General features: G+C 50.5%; 1 protein-coding gene across 3 annotated transcripts in view; it reads right to left on the minus strand.

Annotated features, from left to right (window-relative positions):
* Positions 1–19833, minus strand: part of LHFPL1 (LHFPL tetraspan subfamily member 1) — a 34780-nt gene extending 14947 nt beyond the window's left edge. The window contains exons 1-4 of one of the 3 annotated variants that reach the window (XM_027835460.1): positions 19708–19833; positions 17936–17998; positions 11496–12104; positions 1703–1801 (exon numbers count right to left, since the gene is read on the minus strand). In XM_027835460.1, coding sequence (XP_027691261.1) covers positions 1703–1801; positions 11496–11937 — 541 coding nt within the window. In that variant the 5' untranslated portion in view covers positions 11938–12104; positions 17936–17998; positions 19708–19833. Of the gene's footprint in view, positions 1–1702; positions 1802–11495; positions 12105–13346; positions 13412–17935; positions 17999–19707 lie in introns of those variants that run through there. The other 2 variants (XM_027835452.1, XM_027835464.1) reach the window with 2 other exon arrangements.
* Between the last annotated feature and the right edge of the window lie 940 nt (positions 19834–20773).

Genomic DNA, 20773 nt, shown 5'->3' on the forward strand with positions numbered 1-20773 from the left:
TGCTCCCCATCACAAGTGGAACAGGTGAAAATCACCAAACTGCTGACCGGACCCACTACAAATACGTCACCTGATCGCAGCTGGGCACTCCCTACGGCACCTCTCCACGGTGGCCCAGTCTCCAAAGATGCCCTTGCAAAGCTCCTTTTGCTCCTTAAAGCCCCTCCCTCAAGCTGAGGAGCCCTCCCCCACCCCCATCTCCCATTACTCAGGCATCTTCCTGCACTGTGTCCTCCTTTACTCCTGTCTCTGAAGAGGTAGTGCCTCATTCCAAGCCAGAGCCAAAGCCAAAGCCTCTCCATGCATCCTCAGGCCTCTGCCCTGCCCTCCTGGCCAGCACATTGCCCCGTTTCTCATCTTGACCCTCAGATCTTCGGTCTCTGCCTATGTACTCACCTTCTATAGGAAGCCTTCCCCAGCCCCTTTTAATTCTTTTGCCTTCCTCTGTTAATTATTTCCTATTACCTTTTTGGTCTCATCAACTCCCAAGGGGTTCAATGGTCATTTCTGGGCAGGTGATTCCCAGATCTATATACATCAGCCCTAATCTCCCTCCTGAATTTCAGTCTTGTTTCACCCCCTCACTGCCTTTGGACATCTCAAACTGGATGTTGTAAAGTTTCTCAAATTCCACCCCACTCTGGGTCTTTCCCCCAAATCCTCACTTCTTCCTAATGTCCTTATTATTGTCAAGGCTTCTCCAGGCTCACAACATCAGCATCGTTCTTGACTCCCCAGCCAATCTGCTGCTGAGGCCTATTGATTTGGCCTTCACATCTCTCAGATACACCCCCTTCTCTCCTCTGACACTGCCACCCCCAACGCAGGCCCTTAGCACCTGCTGGTTAAGCTTCCTGCCACAACTCTCTCCCACACCAGTCTATCCCAAAACATAGGTCTGACCATGTCGCCACGATCAAATAAAAGTCCTCCATTTGGCCTTAAAACTTCTACAACCTTGTCCCTTCCTCCTCCCTTTTAAGTGTTATACTTTACTTCCCTCCATGGACTGACTATAATCTAACCACATTGGCCTTCTGCTGTCCCTTGAACACGACATCCTATCTCCCATCTCCAGGCCTTTGCATTGGCTGTGTCCCAGGCCTGGAATGCTCTCCCTCCTCCCCTCTGTCGAGGAGTTTTCCTTGGTTTCCTTCTAGACTCAGCTCTGAGATCCCCTTCATGGATCTACTTATCTTTATGTTGTCTCCTCAGCTAGACTGGGAACTCCTTGTGGGCAGAGAATGTGTTTTTGCCTGTTGGTGTCTCCCCAGCGCTTAGCACAGCACCTGGCACAGCACCTGGCACTGATGAAATCTTCGCTAAATGCTTGTTGAATGACTAAAGCTTGATTTCAGGAGAAATTTTCAATCAATGGGAGCTATCCCAAAGTGGAACAGACAGCCTGGGGCACCTTGAGAAGAATCTGAATGGCCTCTAGTCTGTGATATGGTCAGATGCGGCCTCAGAGATTCCTTCCAACTTGAGGACTCTCCAGGTCTGATAGCCTAGGAATCCCCCCCAAGCAGGTCTGAGGTCCTGGGAATCTGCCTCCCTCAAGAAGGTCTGAGGTCTTGGGAATCCCCCCTCCAGGAGACCTTATGGCCTGGGAATCCCTCCTCCTTCCCTGCCCCACCCCACCCCTCCCTGTCCCTACTACTCCCCTCTTCCGGCACACTGAGGCCACTTGGGTACCTCTTACCTAAGTGAAACTGACTGGAGGCATTCCCACAGGTCTGCATCACCTCAGAGCTGTTCCAGCCTAGGGGGTACAAGGCACAGCCTGCACCAATCAGCAGACCTAGGACAAAAACATATATACTGGAGAATGGGTTGAGAAGCCCCAGATCCAGTCCACCTCCTCCAGGAAGCCTTCCTTGATTACTCCCAGCTACCCTGTTCTTTCCTTTTTCAGATCTGCCATAGTCTCAGTCATGCATACCATGAAAATAGTCAAGGTGGTGATCTAAACAGAACCCAGTGAGTAATGTAGGCCACTGAGGGGGGACCTGCTTGTTAGTAAGACCTGGCCAGACCTCTGCCTTGATAGGAAACATGTCTCTTCCATCACCCCCAAGGACTGCTGTGACCTACCACCAAGCTTGACTCTGTCAGAGGCTCTGGTGGGGAGTGAGGCACATGCTGACCTGGCTCAGGTGTTCAGACAGCTGGGTGAAGCACCAAAGAGAGGAGTCCCAGACCTCTTCTGTGCTCCTCTTTTTCCTGAGGAAGCATCAGGAATCATCTCTGCATGGAAGAGCCTCGCTCTCCATTCAGATTGCTCCCACCTTGGGAGGATGTCAAAGCATCTTCTAAACTAGACAGAAGAAACTGGGTAGAAGCTTCAGCAGAACTAAGTGTACGGCATCAAGGACGACTCCCTGACAGGAACGCAATGAGTAAGCAAGGGAAATGATGACGTCTCCTTCATGGGATAGCTTTAAAAATAGATGAGATTCTCTCCTGTGGACGATCACTTCATTGTGGTATTTTTGCCTTGAGGATTGGGGGTAGCTCAGAGAGTAACATTTCCACTTCTCTCCAATGAGAACAAGATCCCAGCAACTCTGTGAAGTAGGCAGTGCAAGCATTAGTATGCCCATTTGATGGATGAGAAAACTGAGGCTCAGAGTGGAGCAGTCACTTACTCATGGGCACAGAGCTTCTAACTGTCAGAGCCAGGATCCAAACTTAGCTCTCCTGACTCCTGAGGCTACAGCACTTCTGACTTCAGTATGCTACCTTCCTTCTCAAGGAGGGGGCTGTGGTTCACCCACTGGGAGCACCAGAGGCTCAGGGCCAGGCTGTAAAGGTAGACCAAAGCCAGGCTCCTCTGCCCAGTGCCCATGCCTACTGTCATCCCAAAGAGCAGCTCAAATTGCCTGGAAGCCAAAGAGAAGCAAAGCTGCCTTCCGCCCCAGGCCCCAGGCCCCAGGCCCAGCTTCTCAGGGAGCAAAGAGGGTTCTGGTCAGGTGCCCTCTTAGCTACTGAGCCCAAGGCTAGAAGAGATCTGCAGGAGCCTGGACAAAAGAGGGGAAGGGGGGGGGCAGAGCCAAGATGGCACAGGGAAAGCAGTGACTGTCTTGAGCTCTCTCCCAAAGCCCTCCAAATACCTAAAAAAAAAATGGCTCTAAACAAATTCTAAAGCAGCAGAACCCACAAAAAGAGTGAAACAAATTTCCAGCCCAAGACAACCTGGTTGGTTGATCAGAAAGGTATATTGTGCTGGACAGGGAGAGGAGTGCAGTGCGGCATGGGTGCGCAGGCCACAGCGAACCTGGAGCAGGCCTCAGAGGACTGAATTGGTGGCAGCTGTGGCAGTTTCCAGACTTCTCAACCCCTGAACGCCAAAGACAACTTAGAAGGCCAGTGGGAAAAGTCTGTGTCTGCAGTGAGAGAGGAGCTAGGTCTCAGCTGCAAGTCTCGAAGGTGGCCTGGGGCCACGGCTTTTTCCTGAGCTCCCGGCCCACAGACTGAGGGGGAATCAAGTGGCTGATCAGAGGGGGATTGCAGGGATCTCTTTGCCAGCACTGAGGCAGGAATCCCTTGCTTTGCCCACGCTTGGATCTGGGTCACAGTTATCTTACTTTGGTGACAAAGAAGATCAAAACATACAACCAGAAGAAGACAACAAAGCCAAAGCTCCTACATCCAAAGCCTCCAAGAAAAATATGAATCAGTTCCAGACCTTGGAAGAGCTCAAAAAGGATTTTGAGAAGCAAGTAAGAGAAGTAGAGGAAAAACTGAGAGTGATGCAAGAAAATCATGAAAAACAAGTCAACAGCTTGCTAAAGGAGACCCAAAAAAATACTGAAGAAAATAACACCTTAAAAAATAGCCTAACCCAAATGGCAAAAGAGGTCCAAAAAGACAATGAGGAGAAGAATGCCCTAAAAAGCAACATTGGCCAAATGGAAAAGGAAGTCCAAAAGATTACTGAAGAAAATACTTCCTTAAAAATTGTAATAGAGCAATTGGAAGCTAGCAACTTTATGAGAAATCAAGACACCATAAAACAAATCCAAAAGAATGAAAAATTAGAAAACAAAGTGAAATATCTCATTTGAAAAACAACTGACCTGGAAAATAGATCCAGGAGAGAGAATTTAAAAATTATTGGACTCTCTGAAAGCCATGATCAAAAAAAGAGCTTAGACATCATCTTTCAAGAAATTATCCAGGAAAACTGTCCAGATATTTTAGAACCAGGGGGCAAAATAGAAATTGAAAGAATCCACCAATCTCCTCCTGAAAGAGATCCCCAAAGGAAAACTCCTAGCAATATTTTTGTAGCCAAATTCCAGAGTTCCCAGGTCAAGGAGAAAATACTACAAGCAGCCAGAAAGAAACAATTCAAGTATTGTGGAAACACAATCAGGATAACACAAGATTTAGCTGCTTCTACATTAAGGGACCACAGGGCTTGGAATATGATATTCCGGATAGCAAAGGAGATAGGATTACAACCAAGAATCACCTACCCAGCAAAACTGAGTATAATCCTACAGGGGAATAAATGGTCATTCTGTGAAATAGAGGACTTTCAAGCATTCTTGATGAAAAGACCAGAGTTGAATAGAAAATTTGATTTTCAAATACAGGACTCGAGTGGAACATGAAGAGGTAAACAGGAAAGAGAATATCATAAGAGACTTATTAAGTTTGAACTGTTTACATTCCTGCATGGAAAGATGATATTTGTAACTCATGAGACCTTTGTCAATATTAGGGTAGTCGAAGGGGAAAAAATTATATGTACGTATATATAGATATAGATAGATAGATAGAGGGCACAGGGTGAGTTGAAAATGAAGGGGTCATATCTGGAGAATAAAATTAAGGAGTGAGAGAGGAATATACCAGGAGAAGGAGAAAGGAAGAGGTAGAACGGGGTAAATTATCTCACAAAAAAAAAACAGAAAAGAAAAGGCTCTTACGGGGAAACGGGAAGGTGAGAGGGAATGAGTGAATCTTATTCTCATAGGATTTGCCTTAAGGAGGGTAAAACATACACACTCAATTGGGTGTGGAAATGCGTCTTACCCTACAGGAAAATAGAGGGGGAAGGGGACAAGAGAGTAGGGGAATGATAGAGAGGAGGGCAGATTGGGAAAGGGGGTAATCAGAGGCAAATACTTCTGAGGAGGGACAGGGTCAAAAGAAAGAATAGAATAAATGGATGGGTGGGATAGGATTAAGGGAAACAGAGTTAGTTTTTCACAGCATGTCTACTATGAAAGTGTTTTGCATAACTGCACATGTATAGCCTATATTGAGTTGCTTGCCTTTTCAATGAGGGTGGGTGGGGAGGGAGGAAGGGAGAAAATTTGGAACCCAAAATTTTAAAAACACATGTTTTAAAAAAAATGTTTTCACATGCAGCAGGAAAATAAGAAATACAGGAAATGGGGTACAGAAATCCATCCTGCCCTACAGGAAAATTGAAGGGGAAGGGAATAAGAGAAGGGGGGAAAAGATAGAAGGGAAGGCAGACTAGGGGAAGGGGTATTTAGAATGCATGCCATCTTGGGGTGGGGGGAAGGGCAAGATGGGGTGAAAATTTGGAACTCAAAATCTTATGGAAGTAAATGTTGAAAACAAAAAAATAAAAAAAATTACCATTAAAAAATTTTTTTAAAAAAAGAGGGAAAAGGACTGGTTCAAGGTCCCCCGAAACATGAATGGTAGAGCCCCAGGCCCTATGGTTCCTCCCAGCCCTCTCCAAGGTGGGGCTCAGTTGCCAAAGGCTTGAGAGGAAATAGTAACAGTTAGGTTGGCTCTACCCTGTGCCCCCTGTTCCAGGCTTCATTCAGCTTCCTCACCCTACCTTCCCTTTCCTTCTAACTGTGCCCTAGATGAGGCTCCACAAGGGACCAATCAGAGTGTGCCCAGCTTGACACAAAGGTGATTCGGGGGGAGGGAGGCACCACCATCCCTTGTGTCCATCCAGGGAAAGGACACCAAGGGTAGCCATCCGGTGGGAGAAGGCTAAGAGAGCAGAGAAAACATGCATTTCCACCCAGCCATCTGCCTTGTAACTCTCAATTAATTCCATTATGTTTGCTCAAAAGGGGGAGGCCAACTCTTCCGTGCACGTTTAAAAAGCAAAATGAAGTCCAAGGTCAATTACATGCAAGTGTATTGGGAATCCATAGCATCTCACACACTTCTGTAAGAGGCTGGAGAACTGGGGTAAATTGCAACAGGCTGTGGCATGCTGGGCCACATCCAGAAAGCGTCTCCACGACCACCGCGGGCAGAAGGACAGGAAGGGGAAAGAACAGGGAGGCCAGGGAGTCGGACTGGATTCCTCACTGTGGCTCACCGACTTTGGGTGACCTTGGCCAAAGGATTCTATGTTTCCTAGGCTTTCATTTCAAAGCAAAGATCACACAAAAGTAGCCATACTGTAGGATCCTAGGTGCTAGTGCTGAAAGGGACCTTGGAAACCTACTCATTAAACAGAGGAGGAAACCGAGGCTGAGAACAATTATGGAACTTGCCCGATGTCAAATGCATAGGGCAGGATTTGAATCCAGAGTCTCTGCCTCAAAATCTAGGGTTCTTTCTCCTTTACCATGAGTGCAGCAAGGATGAAAGAAATGGCAATGCCTGTTGGGACTCTGGAGGCTTTCAGAGAAGATGGGAGGAGGCATTGCTAGGAAGCCCTAGCTCCATTCTGAGGAGTCCAGGCACACGGCTTCCAATGGCTATGTCAGGGTAGAGATTCCATTCAATGTAATTCAACAAGCATTTATTATGTTCTTACTATGTGCCAGGCATGGTGGTATCTGCTGGGGGGGGCGAAGGTCCAAATGCCAAAAGTCAAAAGGTCTTTGCCTTTCAGGAGCTTACATTTTATCAGGGGAGATAACATGCACACATATAAATCTACAAAGTATATACAAAGCTATTTTGGGGGGTGGGGGAGAACTCTACCAAGTGAGGGATTCAGAAAAGGCCTCATGCACATAGATGACACCTGAACTGAGCCTTGAAGGATGCCAGGGATTCTATGGGGCAGAACTGAGGAGAGGTGGGGAGGAGGAGGGCATGCCAAGCATGGGAAACAGCATGGATAAAGGCATAGAGGCAAGAGATGAATGCCACTTGCAGGAAACAGAAAGGACTCTGGTTTAGCTGGAAAGTGATGTCTGTGAAGAGGAGTAATGGGAAACTGGTCAGAAAAGCTTTGCATGAAAGGGCAGGAGAGATTACTAGGGAGCCAGTGGAGCTGGGCAAGGAGGGGGTGATGTGGTCAGAACTGTGCTTGAGGAATGCCATCGTGGTAGCTCAATGGAGGCAAGGAGACTGATCGGGAGGCAACTGTGATAGTCCTAGAGAGTGGGGCTGGTGTACTGACTTTGTGAGTGGAGAGGAGAGCACGCATGTGAGAGATAGTAGAGGAATAGAATCAACCCGATTTCACAGCTTTTTGGATGTAGGAGCCACGGATCATGGAAGGAGAAGGCAGAATCAAGGCTGACTCCAAGGCTGTGAGCCTGGCAGGCCAGAGGGATGGTGGGCCCCACAACAGGAACAAGGAAGTGAGGTTTGGGGTGCAACAGAATGAGTTCTGTTTAAGGCATGTCAAGTTTGAGCTGTCTACGGAACGTCCAGCTGGAGGCGTCCAAGAGGCAGTGATGCAGGCCTGGGGCTTAGGAAGCAGACCAGGGCTGGAAGTTTGGGTGTGGAAATGACAGTTGAAACCTTGGAAACCATTAGAGCGCCAAGGGAGAAAGTACAAAAGGTTGGTGTCCTTGACAGAGCCAGAGATAGGGCTGTTTGGGATGATCAGGGCTGGGAAGGCGTACTGTAGCCACACATGGAGCTCAGAGCCCAGAGGGCAGGGCTGGCTTCATGGATCCAAATGGGGGCCTCAGCACGGCTGGAGTAGAGGCCTGGCAAGTCACCCCTCAGACTAGAGCCACATCTGGGATGCTCTTTAAGCTCTTTTACTTGTGGTAGGAGAGGAAGGGTCCTTTACATCACCCAGCCTGTGCCCCACTCTGAGGCCAGTCAGGCACTTCCACAGAGTGTAGTTGAGCTGCAAGGGCTGGGGCCTGGAAGGACCTTGGGAAACCAGTTTAAATCTGTGCTCCAGAAAAAACAGTAAGACTTTCCTGTGTAATGCTGCTACGGTTGTTCCGGGGGATTTGTCTTGCCATCATAGCTGAAAAGGAGGCCCTAGCAGCTGTTGGTAGCAGTCCCCACCTGAGGCCCCACCTCAACCAGCTGCTGCCTTCTTCCTTATGGGAGGAGTGGATGGTGGCCACTGATCTGGAGGTGAAATGTGCCCCGTATTTGTCTCTCTCCCCCCACGGGCTGGAGCAGCTCCCTAAGGTGCTGTTCCACCCCATGAGCCCCTGCTAGAGTAGCAGGGGGGATCTGTGGGGGGAGGGCTGTGGGGGGGTGTGCTGGGGTCACCTTGTCTGGTCTGACTCTGGGCAGGAGCAGCTCCTGACTCCTTCCTGCATTTGGCTCCCACATCTCATCTCCGCGGTCAAGGGCTTGGCAGAGAGAACGGAGACTGGGTCCTTAATGGATGTTCTCTCAGTGGTTTGGGGGCCCATAGACATGAATCTTCCCTGGACGTAATTGGCTCCTTGGCTGATGTATTTTGGTTAATGCACACACTGCCGAGAAAGTGCAGGACCCAGGACAAAATCAATCTCCCTCAGCTGACCTGGGGGCTGGGGAAGCCCACCTCCTGTCTCTCTAGTGTCTTCCTTCCTTGGCACACAACTGGCTGCCTTCCCACCCAGGAGGAAGCTGGCCTCTGGGGCTTGGATGGCCAGCCTGTATCTGGTACCCACATAGTGTTTCCTAAGTGACACCCTAGGGTACCGCTGTCCCAGGGCAGTGCCATCCCCACATCTCAGCGAGCCTTGTCAGGTACACTCCTAGAAAAGGGGAATTTTACAAATGGGGAAGTTGAGGCACAGAGAAGAGAAGGCAAGTGGGAAGAACGAGGCCCCTAAGAGCTAGGACCAGACTGCCAAGTCTTGGTTTTAAGAAACATGGAGGACTGGAAAGAGCCCTGGTCTGAGGCTAGCTCCGCCATGACTTCCATTCTCTCCCTTGTGTGCTCCATCCTTCACGCCGCTACCAAAATACTCTTGCGATCTGGCCATGTCACTCCCTCGCTCAGCTGGCTTCTAGCTAGGATAAAGTACAGGTTCCTAATGCCGGCATTTAGAACCCTTCTGAAAGGACCATGGCTTTACTTACCCACCTGTATATAGTTGTTTCCCCCCACCATGTTAATGCTTCCTCCATTCTCGGGTTACCTGGGACTTAGCCAGGAAGACCACCTTTCTCAGCCTCAGGATCCTCATACTTGCACTACCTCTTTCCCCCAGAAATGTGCCACATCCACCCTCATTTGGATGAACATGGAAGAGCTGACTTCATAATCCCACCCCCCACATTTATTAGCTGTGTGACTCTGGTCAAGTTACTTAACTCTCAGTTTTCTCATCTGGAAAATGGGGATAAATATAGCACTTAGTTCCCAGGGTTGTTGTGAGGATCACATGAGATGATTGTAAAGTGTTTTGCAAACCTTAAAGTGCTTAATGGTAGTTAGTAATTGTATTATTATTATTATTGGTACTTCTCTCTTTTCCATTCTGCCACCCTCAGCTCAGTGCTTGAGCCAAGCCCTAAAGGAGACTAGGGATCCTCAGAGATGAAGATCCTTCCAGAAGTGAGGACCAATGCATTCTGGGCATGGAGGGCAGCCTGTGCAAAGGCAGGGGTGGAGATAGGAGATGGAAGGCCCAGAATGAAGATCTCTAATTGGCCAGTTTGGTCAATGAGGATGATGATGGTGATGGTAATGGTGATGGTGATGATGATGGTGATAATGAGGATAATGATGATGATGGTGATGGTGATAATGATGATGAGGATGATGATGATGATGATGATGATGATGGTGATGGTGATGGTGATGAGGATGGTTATGGTGATGATGATGATGATGATGGTGATAATGAGGATAATGATGAGGATGATGATGGTGATGGTAATGGTGATGATGATGATGATGGTGATAATGAGGATAATGATGATGATGATGATGGTGATGATGATGAGGATGATGATGATGATGATGATGATGATGATGGTGATGGTGATGGTGGTGATGATGCTGAGTGTGTAATAATACTGGAAAGCTAGGTTTGGGCCAGGTTGTAAAGGGCTTTCAAAGCCAAATAGTCATTCCTTGAGGTGAAAGTGAGCCACTGGAATTTAAGCTGGGAGTGACATGGTCACACTTTTGCTGTAGTAAAATGGGTCCTATTGTTATCCCAGAATAAGGGAACTGAGGTGAAAACACTTGTCTAGGCTCACAGAGCAGCACTGGCTGGCCTCCTTTTCCAGGGCAGCCCTCTCCCTAAGCTCTTCCTTTGGCAGCCCATTCCCAGCCAAGGCTGACCCCAGGGCCACAGCCAGGTATGCAAAGGATGGGAAAGAACTCCCCCAGATTTGTATATGATTTGCAGGGGGCTGCCTGCGTATCTATTCTCAGACAATACCAGCTAGATGGGATGAGGTTCCTCTGAAGCCCATGACCGCATGCCTCTCCTCTCTGTTCTTTGTCACCCTCCCACCTGTGGCCATGGCCAGGGCCATGCAGCCAGGGCCCCTAGAGTAGATGAGGAACCCAAGTGAAGCAGGAGATGACAGGGTTCCCAAGCTCATAAACCCAAAGGAGCTAGGCCAAGGCCCTCATTTTACAGAGCGGGAAACTGAGACCCAGGCACTGGGAAAGGCCCCAGAAAATGTGTGCAGGCCCAGCAGTGGCCCCAGAACAGGGTGAGCCTTCCAAAGAAGTGGGGCAATCACAATGACAATGATAACAGTAATAACATCACTAACCGTGACAATAACGAGGGTAACGCTAACACATTTATGTAAGTAAGTTTGCAGAACCTATGAGCTTCTGGCTCTCACTCCAAGTCTCCTAACAAGCCTGTCAGGCAGGTACAAGTTTACTGTCTTCCTCACTTGACCAATGAAGAAGGGAAGGCACGGACTCCAGCCCAGACACTGGAGGTTGGACTCCAGCCCACGGCAGCTTCCTGACCAAGTTCAGCACTAATCTCTCTAGCAGGCTTTCTCTCTAGAGAGGCCTGGGATGGCTGGAGCAGACCGGAAGGCCCCTTCCCTCCCCCTCATTTCTCCCCTGCTGGGTTGACAAGATGTCTACAATTCTATCACTAGAGAGTCATTCATTTAGCTGGCAGCTAAAAGTCATACCTTGGGGTGCAGGGATTTATAGGAGATAGACTCTGCCGGATGGGGGCCTACCAGAGCACAAGCCTACAGAGAAGACTGGGTACCTTCAGGGAAGCAGCAGATAGAGGAGGAGAGGAGCCCAAGGGGGCAGCAGTAATGATGCCTCCATTAACCTGCCACGGGTGATACACAGGCCTTGATGAAGGCAGCCCCTCCCCAGCCCACCCGTTCCTCTGCCCCAGCCTTACCTCCCACAAACTGGGCTGCTCCCATGCATCGGCCCATGATCCTGGAGATGAGCTCATCCATGCAGCAACCCAGGATGGCCCCCAGTGCCACCAGGAGCAGCAGGGCACAGCCTGTGCCCGTCACCACGGTGCACATCTGCCAGGCCAGGCTGGGGATGGCGTTAAAGTTGGCATAGCGGCCACACTCTTCCACCATCACCAGGCTGCGCCCTTCACCTCGGACAGGGTAGTTACAACGCCGGAACATGCTGAAGGACACTGGCTTCCCGAGCTGGGAGCCAAAGAGCCAGTAAGGTAGGAAGTAGCTGGTGGTGCTGGCCACAGCAGTGAGCAGAGACAGCACGGCCCAGAGGATGCCAACCAGGGTCAGGCTGCCCTTCATGCTTTCAGAAGGCCGAGTGGGACCACCAAAGGCTGCAAAGAGCTTACAACAGTCACACATGAACCCTGCCTGCCAGCTGAGGCCTGATGGGGAGGCCGATCCTGAGGGCAGACCGAGATCCACTCCTCCTCTAGCCGAGGCCCTTCTCCTCTGGAATAGAATTCTGCCTGGTCTCAGGCCCAAGGCCTTCTCCTGTGGCTGGTGTGGTGGGCTGCTTCTCACTGGTGCTGCGATGGGAGAGGTACAGAACTGTGTTAGTAGCTACCCTGTCCTCCAGCTCAAATTCAGGGTGCTGGGTGGGGGCAGGCAGACTTTTCATCAGCCCAGGCAAGCAACAGCCTCTGTCCATCCTAAAGCCTCCCATAGTCCAGCTACAAGCCCCCTTTCCAGGCTGATGGCACATTCCTCTCCCTGCTTTCCCCCACACTCCCTGCCCAGTCCACACCTCATCTGCCACCTCTGTGGCTCTGCATTGGCTGTCCCTCGGGTCTACGGTCTGCACCCTTATCACCGCCCATGGTTCTTCAAAGTTCAGCTCAGCCGCTCCCTCCCATATGAGGCCTTTCCTGAGCCCCCAGTTGCTAGTGTCCCTCCCTCTGCCCCCACCCCATCAACATTACTTGTATTTATTCTCTCTACTAATGTGTGTGTACGTATAAATCTTTAATCACTGAAATAAATAGCTTCAAGAGCTTACAACTCCACTAAAACTCCTAGAACAGCCGGTAGGCCTTTGAAGGCAGGGCACATTTCACTTTGGTGTCTATATTCCCAGCGCTTGGCATACCGTGCCTGGCATACATCCAGTGCTTAATAAATGCTGGGACTGAATTGACTGGGGGGCGGGGGGAATCATGTAGCTCCCATCCATGGGCAGCCAGAAAGCCTCCTGCTTCCTGTGCGGCTGCTCAAAGGAGGCCCACCCACCCCCCAGCCTGACAGGTCCAGAGGGAAAGTGCTGACAGTCACTGAGAGATGTCTCGGGAGCTCCTGCCTCCCCAGCAGGTTAATGTCTGAGGAATGCCCCCTTCTGTCCTCAGGCCCCACTATGTGCCAGGCAGGCACTGTGCTAAGCACTTTACAGATATCATCTTATTTGATCCTCATAACTACCCCGGGATAGAGGTGCTATTATTATCCCCATTTTACAGGTGAGGAAACTGAGGTGGAGGGTTGCCTCTCTAAAGGTTACTAAGAAGAGTTGTTATTTCTACTTCACTTGGGCCTCCCAACGACCTCATGAGGTAAATACTGTGAGGATCATTATTCCCATCTTACAAATGAGGAAACTGAGGCTCAGAAAGGGACTGACCACACAGCTAGTAAACTTTTGAAGTGAGATGTGAATCTGGGTCCTTTCTGATCCTCACAACAACCTTGTGAGGTAAACACTACAGGGATTAATAACCCTCTTTACAGATGAGAAAGAAAGTGAGTTACTTGTCCATGACCACTTAGCTAATAAGTACCTGGGGAGAGATCCCGATGCCTCTGCTAGAATGTGCCAATAGCAAGGTTCTGTTGTCCTAGGGCTGGAGGGAAGGAGGGGGAGGGAAAGGCCGTGGTGAGGGAGAAGGGAGAGAGGGGGACAGAGAGATCAGAGACATCAAGAGCCTGGGGATGCCAAGGGCCAGCATCCTCTTGGTCTACAGAGATGGGCATCATTCAGAAGAGCTTCCCTGAACACGGGCCTGGAAGGGACCTTCCCAGGTCAGCCACTCTATTCCCCTGCTTCTGCTTATAAGGCAGGTGCCGATTTTTAAAGGGCCTCTCAGCGGTCTGTGCTGCTGTCAGTAACACTCGCTGCCGATGCCTTCTTTGTTAGGGCCCTTCTACATCTCTCCCACTACAACTAATGGCCATCCCCTCTCGTTGGGTGCTTAGCAGAAAGAACCAATAGCTGGTCTCTGTACATTCCTAGAGTCTCCAGACCCATACGAGACATCTACCAGGTCATTAACAAGCTCCGAGTGTCCCCAAACATCCATCGTCTGCCACCTGCCCCCTACTTCCCTGCTGGTTTCTGCTGCTGAGGGCATCACCTCATTTCTCCCCCCGAGTCACCTTGGATTCTTCCCTCTTCCTCACTGGCCATCACCAATCGGGTGCCAGGGCCTGCGGCTTCTGCCTTTACTGTAGCTTGTCTTTCAGTTCCGCTCCCCCAGATACCACCCTTGTGTTGGCCTTCACCCTCTCTCGCCTGGATTATCGGAATCGTTCTCTGCTTCCAGTCTTCCTTCTCCTGTGAATCCTCCATATGGCTGTCTCAGATACAGATCTAATCAGATCAGTCCCCTGCTGAAAACTCTTCTGCGGCTCCCAGTCACCTTTGAGTAAAGTCTAAATGCCCTAGGCTGGCACTGAAGGCCTCTATCTACCTGTTCTGTAGTCTGTACTGAAACTGGTGTCTGTGCTGTTAGATGAGCCCAGAATTCTGACTCCTGGCTCTGCCTTGCAGAGGCAGGGCCCCATGCTCACCGTGCCCTCCCTGCTCTCTTCTGCCAGTAGAATTCTTAGCTTCCTTCAAGGCCTAACTCACCATGCTACCTCCTCCAGGAAGCCTTCCTGATTTCCCCAGTTGTTAATGTTCCCCCCCTTCTCTAATCACCTTATAGGCACTGTGTGCATAAATTCATTAGGCCAGGGAAACATAAATTTCTTAAGGGAACAGACTGCATTTAATTTCTTTTTTTTATTTTTGTTTTTGTTTTTGTATTGCTGGGGCCTAACACAGGCTCTTGTATGCTGTATGACAGAATCATAGAATTTCAGGGGTGGAAATCATCGCCAACTAGGTTGATCCACACTGGAACAAGAGTCCTGTCTACAATTTCCCCCACTAGAGGTTGTCCAGCATCTGACTGAAGCCTTCCATTGAGGCAGGAGAGCCCCTCCATCCCCTTCGGGGTAGCCCAGGCCACTTGGGACTTGCACATTGTTAGGAAGTTTTCCTGATATCCAGCCAAAGTCTGTCTCTCTGCCATGACCCTCGCTCCATCTACTCCCATAACTCATGTGTCCCCCCCTAAACCTTTAACCCAGGCCTGCACAACCTGTGGCCTGTGGGCAGCTAATGGCCAAAGGATTTCTGGTGGCCCATGAGAAAATGTAGAGGATGTTTTCCTGTACATTTTTCGCTGGCCACCGGAAATCCTTTGGCAGGCTGCAGGTAGCGTAGGTCTGCTTTAACCAGTCACAGAGCATGGACGTAGAACCTTTCCCCATCCTGTTTGCTCCCCCCCCTCCCATATGCTGTCTATGTCCTTCCTAAACTGTGGTGTCCAGAAGTGACCCCATGCTCCAGAAGTGACCTGAGCAGAGCAGAGGATGGAGCGACGATCCCCTCCTTATTCCTGGACACTCTTTTTAATGCAGCCCAAGATCAAATGATCTAGGAGGTTGGGGAGTGGAGGCTTCCCTATCTCACTATTGTCTCATGGAGCTTGCAGTCCACTCAAATCCCCAGATCCTTTTCAGAAAAACCACCACGTTACATTGCTGCCTCCATCTGGTACAGAAGGCCTCCCCCCTCCCGTTAGTACCCCGTCCTTCTTGCGCTAACTTGGTAATACTTTGTATTTTCTGACTTCAGTACAACAAGGATTATTGCAACCTCCAGTAGAATGTAAACTGAGAAGAGGCAGGGCCTTTGTTTAGCTTTGGTTTCTCCAGGGCCTTTCACAGAGTAGGCATTTAATAATGTCTGCTGAACTGACCCACTTGCCCACCAGAGCTCTTGGCCCACTGGGAGCCAGCTGATGAGGTATCTTGGGCTTCCAGTGGTCTCTACCTTGGAATCCTTTAACCAAGGACACCTGGCTAGTGGATAAAGGGTCGGAGTCTAAACCTGCTTCCAAGGTGGGTGGGTTCTAGTCCTGCGTCTGAGACTGGCTTGGTGGCCCTGAGCAAGTCACGAGCTCTCAGATGCACATCCTCCCACAGGAGGATCCCCACACTAATGAGCGTAGGGAGTAGCGCTGGGAGCCAGTTCTGAATAGGATGGCGGGGGAGTCTCTTGTCCAGCAGCTGCCATGGAAAAGGGCTGGAATCTTGCTCAAGGGGGATGGGCCTTCAAGCAAGGTGCTACCAGAAGGGAAGAGCCAGCCTTGACTGAATTGTCAGTGACTTGGAAGCAACTGGGAATGTGCTAATCCTCTCCTTGCCTCTTCTCCCTTCTCATCCGCCAGCTATCTGCTGTTCTGAATGTCGATGACCATGCCTGCGCCCCTTGCAAAGCTGTCTGGGAGGGATTTCCAAGGCACTGCTCTTCCCCATTTTTCTCAACAGGACCTTCTGGCTCTTCTCTTTGTCTCTTCTGCCCACAAGACACTCAAGATGCTGCTGGCATATGCCCTTGGTAAGTGAATAACTTTCATGGAGATCTCTCCACTTCAGAGCTCTCTCCAGCCAATCTCGTCCTGCCTCTTCTCCCATTTGACACACATCACGTTGCAGATACTCAAACATCACCTGGAAACTAGATGGCACAGCATGCTACTGAGGAAAGAACCCTGAGTTCACTGTGCAGTTATGCCACCTGCTAGTTGCGTGACCTTGGAATAGTCATTTCATTTCTTTGGGCCTCAGTTTCCTTCTCTGTAAAATGAGGGGGTTGGGTCAGATGACCTCTAAGGTCCTTTCCAGCTCTCGATCTAAAAGTCTATAACCAATGTGGTAAAGGCATGACTCCTTGGCCCCCTCCCAGACCTTCCCCTTCACCTCACATCCCCATTTCTGTGGTGTAACTACAACTCATCTCCACTGCAGCCTACCCTTCGCTCGCTCCTCCCCGGATCACTGCCCCTGGAGCCCAAAGTCATGGAATCTCCTGGGGACTTCCTTGCCCCAAACCAGGTTCCCAGCCCTAAGCCTGGTGTCCCCTACCACAGCTGACCCTCTCCGTTTTGTCTGTCTCCCTCCCTTTTGTCTGTCTCCCCTGTTCCAGCTGCGGTGAAAGGTCACCAGCAGTGGGCAGTATCTTTGATGGGAGTGTGGCTGGCACATAAAGGGGGCAGCCTGGAGGCCATCCACTCAGGACTGGTAGAGCAAATGAAGCTGCCTACAGAATCGGAGGGCGTGACCCCAGCCAGGGATTTGGAGAGTGTCAGAGCTGGGCAGGTATCCCTTCATTTAATAGAAGAGAAAACTGAGGCCAGGAGAGGGGAAGTGACTTACTTGCCCAAGTTCCCACAGCTGATACATGGCAGGACCACATAGTAGAATTAGGGGTAGCCAGGTGGATACCAGATGAAGTTGAGAAGACCTGAGTTCAAATGTGACCTTCAACACTAACTAGCTGTGTGACCCTGGGCAAGTCACTTAACTTTGTTTACCTCAGTTTCCTCAACTGTAAAATGGAGATAATAATAGTACCTATCTCCCATTGGTCTTGTGAGGGTCAAATGGGAATCTAGCACATAGGAGGCACTATACAAATGTTAGCTATTTTTAGAATCCACATCTACTAATTCCTAGTCCTGAGTTCTCTCCGCTTCACCATCCTACCTTCCCTTAAAAGAGACCTTTGCTTCACTCTATAAAAAGAGAACCTCCCAAATTTGAATGTGACACCCCCCTGGGCAGCCTGAAGCCATCTACTTTTACTGATGCTCAGTGTGGACTGTAACATATCTACAGATTCTGGGGGAAAGGGAGACACCTTTCAATGTCTTTTTAAAAAAAGCTATCGTCTCCTACGAGGTGGGCTCCTCTGTGATACGGCGAGCTTGAGAAGGCTGTGCCCGCACAGGCAGACTGCCCCGTGTGAAAGCCAAGGTCGGAGCGGTGCCTCACCCATTTCTAGGTTCCTGCCTCTTGTATGGGTGCACGCAATGAAACATGGATCTGGAAGCTGACAGGGAGCTAAAGAAAGTTATGTTTGATTGAGATGAAATGGCCCAAATTTCAAATGGAAGAGAAAGAGACTAGGAATAATGCCAAGAGGCTGATGCTTTGGTCGTTAATCTGAGGAGAATCCATCTTTGCTATGGGACTAGAGAGGCATGGTGCAGCAATGCCCCTGGACGTGGAAGCAGGGAGACTGGGGTTCAAATCTCACCTCTAACACTCCCAGAGTGACCCTAGGCAAGCCATCTCACTTCTTGGAGACTCGGTTTTCCATCTGTAAAATGGGGATAATAACAGCACCAATCTCATAGAGTTCTGGTGAGGCTCAAATGACAAAATATATAGAAAACACTCTCTACGGAGATATCAGCTATTTTTCTATACTAGTTCAACCACCATCATTTTACCAATTGAGGCTCAGAGAAGGAAAGAGATCAGCCCAGGCCACCAAGGGAATTCAAAGCAGAGCTAGTACTTGGACTTGGCCCTTCCCCCTCCCCCTTCCCCCTCCCCCTTCCCCCTTCTTTCTCCCCTCTCTCCCTCCTGCTCCCGCCTGCTCTGCTAAAATGTCTTTCTTTGGGGCAGCTAGGCGGAGCAGTGGATAGAGGACCGGCCCTGGAGTCAGCAGGACCTGAGTTCAAATCTGGCCTCAGACACATGATCCTCACTAGCTGTGTGACCCTGGGCAAGTCACTTAACCCCAACTGCTTTGAAAAAAAAAAGTCTTTCTTCTCTCGAGTTTCACAATAGCCCTATATGCAAAGAGGGACCTCCACACTGATTTCCGGAGCTCCTTCCCTGGCACCTCAGCCCTCTGACCCTGGATACCACACACCTCTGGCCTGTTGGACATGTCAATCTCAATGACACTCTGATTCAAAGGCTACTTCCCTACAGACTTACAGACCCAGAGGAGCCCAAGTCCTTCCCTGCACCCCAGTTTCCAAGCTTCTTCTGTGCTTGTCCCTTTTCCCAAATGCTTCTTCTGCTCAATTCACTTCTCTTGCTCTGCTCTAGGAGCTGAGTTGGGAGCTGGCGGGATTCAGGTGGGAAGGGGTGGCAAAGGCAAAAGCCAGACAGTTCTCTTCCCTGCCCCTGCCCCTGCCCCTGCCCTCTCTGATGGAAGGAAGCAGACACTGGAGCCAACGACAGAACGTCAAAACCAGATGGGGGGGCAGGCAGGGCTAGGATTGAAGTCAGGGCCAATTTTCTCACCTCTGGAGCTGTCCAGAAGAGGAGTGGGCTGCCCCGAGGATGCGAGGGCTTTCCTCTCCCTGGGGGCCTGCCGGCCCTGCCTGTTATGCTGGGGTGGGGGGCACTCTTACATACCCCCTAGATGCCAGGTGCCTTGCTAGGCTCCTTGGGGCCATACAGGCAAAACCAAAGCAGCTGGCCACTAAAGAGGTCCCTCCGTCCCTTCAGATTCTCAGGGCTAGATTCGGAGTCAAAGGACCTGGTTTTCAGTGAGGACTCTGCCAGCTACTCTCTGAGTGACATTGGGCAAGGCTTTTCCTCCCCCTTTCTGGGCCTCAGTTTCCTTATCTGCCAAGTGAGAAATGTGGACTAGAAAGCGTCTAAGGTCCCTCCCAGCTCTACATCTCTCACCCCATACTGTCCCTGTCCCTCCCCCCCTTCTCACCACGCCCCCATCTCTCTTCCTTCGCTCCTCTCCTTCAATCCTCCAGAGACGGGGCGAAGAGTTTAACCTCGGACTTCTTTTTCCAAAGGAGTCATAGAGGGAAGAGAACGGGAGGGGAAAGGAGCCCGAGCCCGTGCAGGGGCAGGGGCAGGGGCAGGGGGCTGGCCGGGTGCCCGACGAGCCTCCAGAAGGGAGGCACTGAGCGGACTGCTTGGTCTCTAGTGCGAGCCTGGGGCGCAGGGTCGGGGGTAGGAGCCGCCTCAGAGGACAGGAGCCCCTGACCTTGGTCCTAGGGGGTGGGCGTGGGGGCAGGCTTAGCCTCAGACACCAGAGTTCCCTCTTACCCTGAAGGCTGGCAGGCTCGGCGTTCAGAGGCTCACAGGGAAGGCACTTGCCAGAGTCGTACCGGGCTGGGCTCAGAGCCGCCTCTGGCTCCTCTGCCGCCTGGGGTCGGCCAGTCGGGGGTCCGTCTGGGGTCCGTCTGGGCGTTGGGAGCTCCGAGGCCAAGTTCTCCAGGCTGGGAGGGGCTGGCCAAGCTGCTCCTTTAGCTGAGAGGGGAAAAGTCCGCCCACCTCCTGAGGGTCATTGACGCAGGCTCCTCCCGCCTCCTACCACGTCCGCCCGCCCAGGGCCCCCCCCCCCTTTCTCTCCCCTCCCCCTCAACTCCAGGCTCTCTGGTCTCTGAAGCCCAACCAGCTGCCTCGACAATAATAGTTTCTACGACAGTTTATCGATCTGGAGTCGGAAGGGACCATCACACTCATTTGACAGAGTAAACTGAGGCCAGAGAAGGGAAATGCCTTGCCCAAGGTCATACAGAGAGTAAATGACAGAGGCAATATTTGAACCCGGGTTTCAAAGGATCAGAGAAGTAGAGTTGGGAAGGCCCTTAAAGGTCACCGGTGCAACTCTGTCCACATCGTTAGAGCTTCCATACTGTCAGGGACAATCAGATTTTCTGTAACAGTCTGTAGCCGCAGAGACAGAAAGGAATTTAGAGATCATCTGGGTTTTCACCCTCATTTTACAGAGGAAGATACTGAGGCCCAGGGCAGTGAAGGTCATGTAGATAATACTCGGTGTAATAAATGAAGGGATCTGACTCTAAGAATTCAAAGGGGCTCTGGGTTCAAAGACTGCTACTGCTCTGTGTGACCTCGGGAAGTTTTCTTAACTTTTCTGGGCCTTGGTTTCTTTATTTGTATCAAAAGCCCTCTACAGTGCCTGCCAGTGCCAAATCTCTGATCCTAAGTGGTAGAGGCAGGGATTTGAACCCAAGCATTCCTGGCTCCACCAGCCAGCATTCTGTCCACTGTGCTGCATGGTTCCAGAGGCTGACTTCTTGGGAAGCAGGAAGTACAAGTCTTATTATCCCCATTTTACAAAGGAGGAAACTGAGGCCCAGAGAGG

This window comes from Vombatus ursinus, unplaced genomic scaffold (genome assembly GCF_900497805.2).
Source record: "Vombatus ursinus unplaced genomic scaffold, bare-nosed wombat genome assembly UNPS02004337.1, whole genome shotgun sequence".
Taxonomy (NCBI): domain Eukaryota; kingdom Metazoa; phylum Chordata; class Mammalia; order Diprotodontia; family Vombatidae; genus Vombatus; species Vombatus ursinus.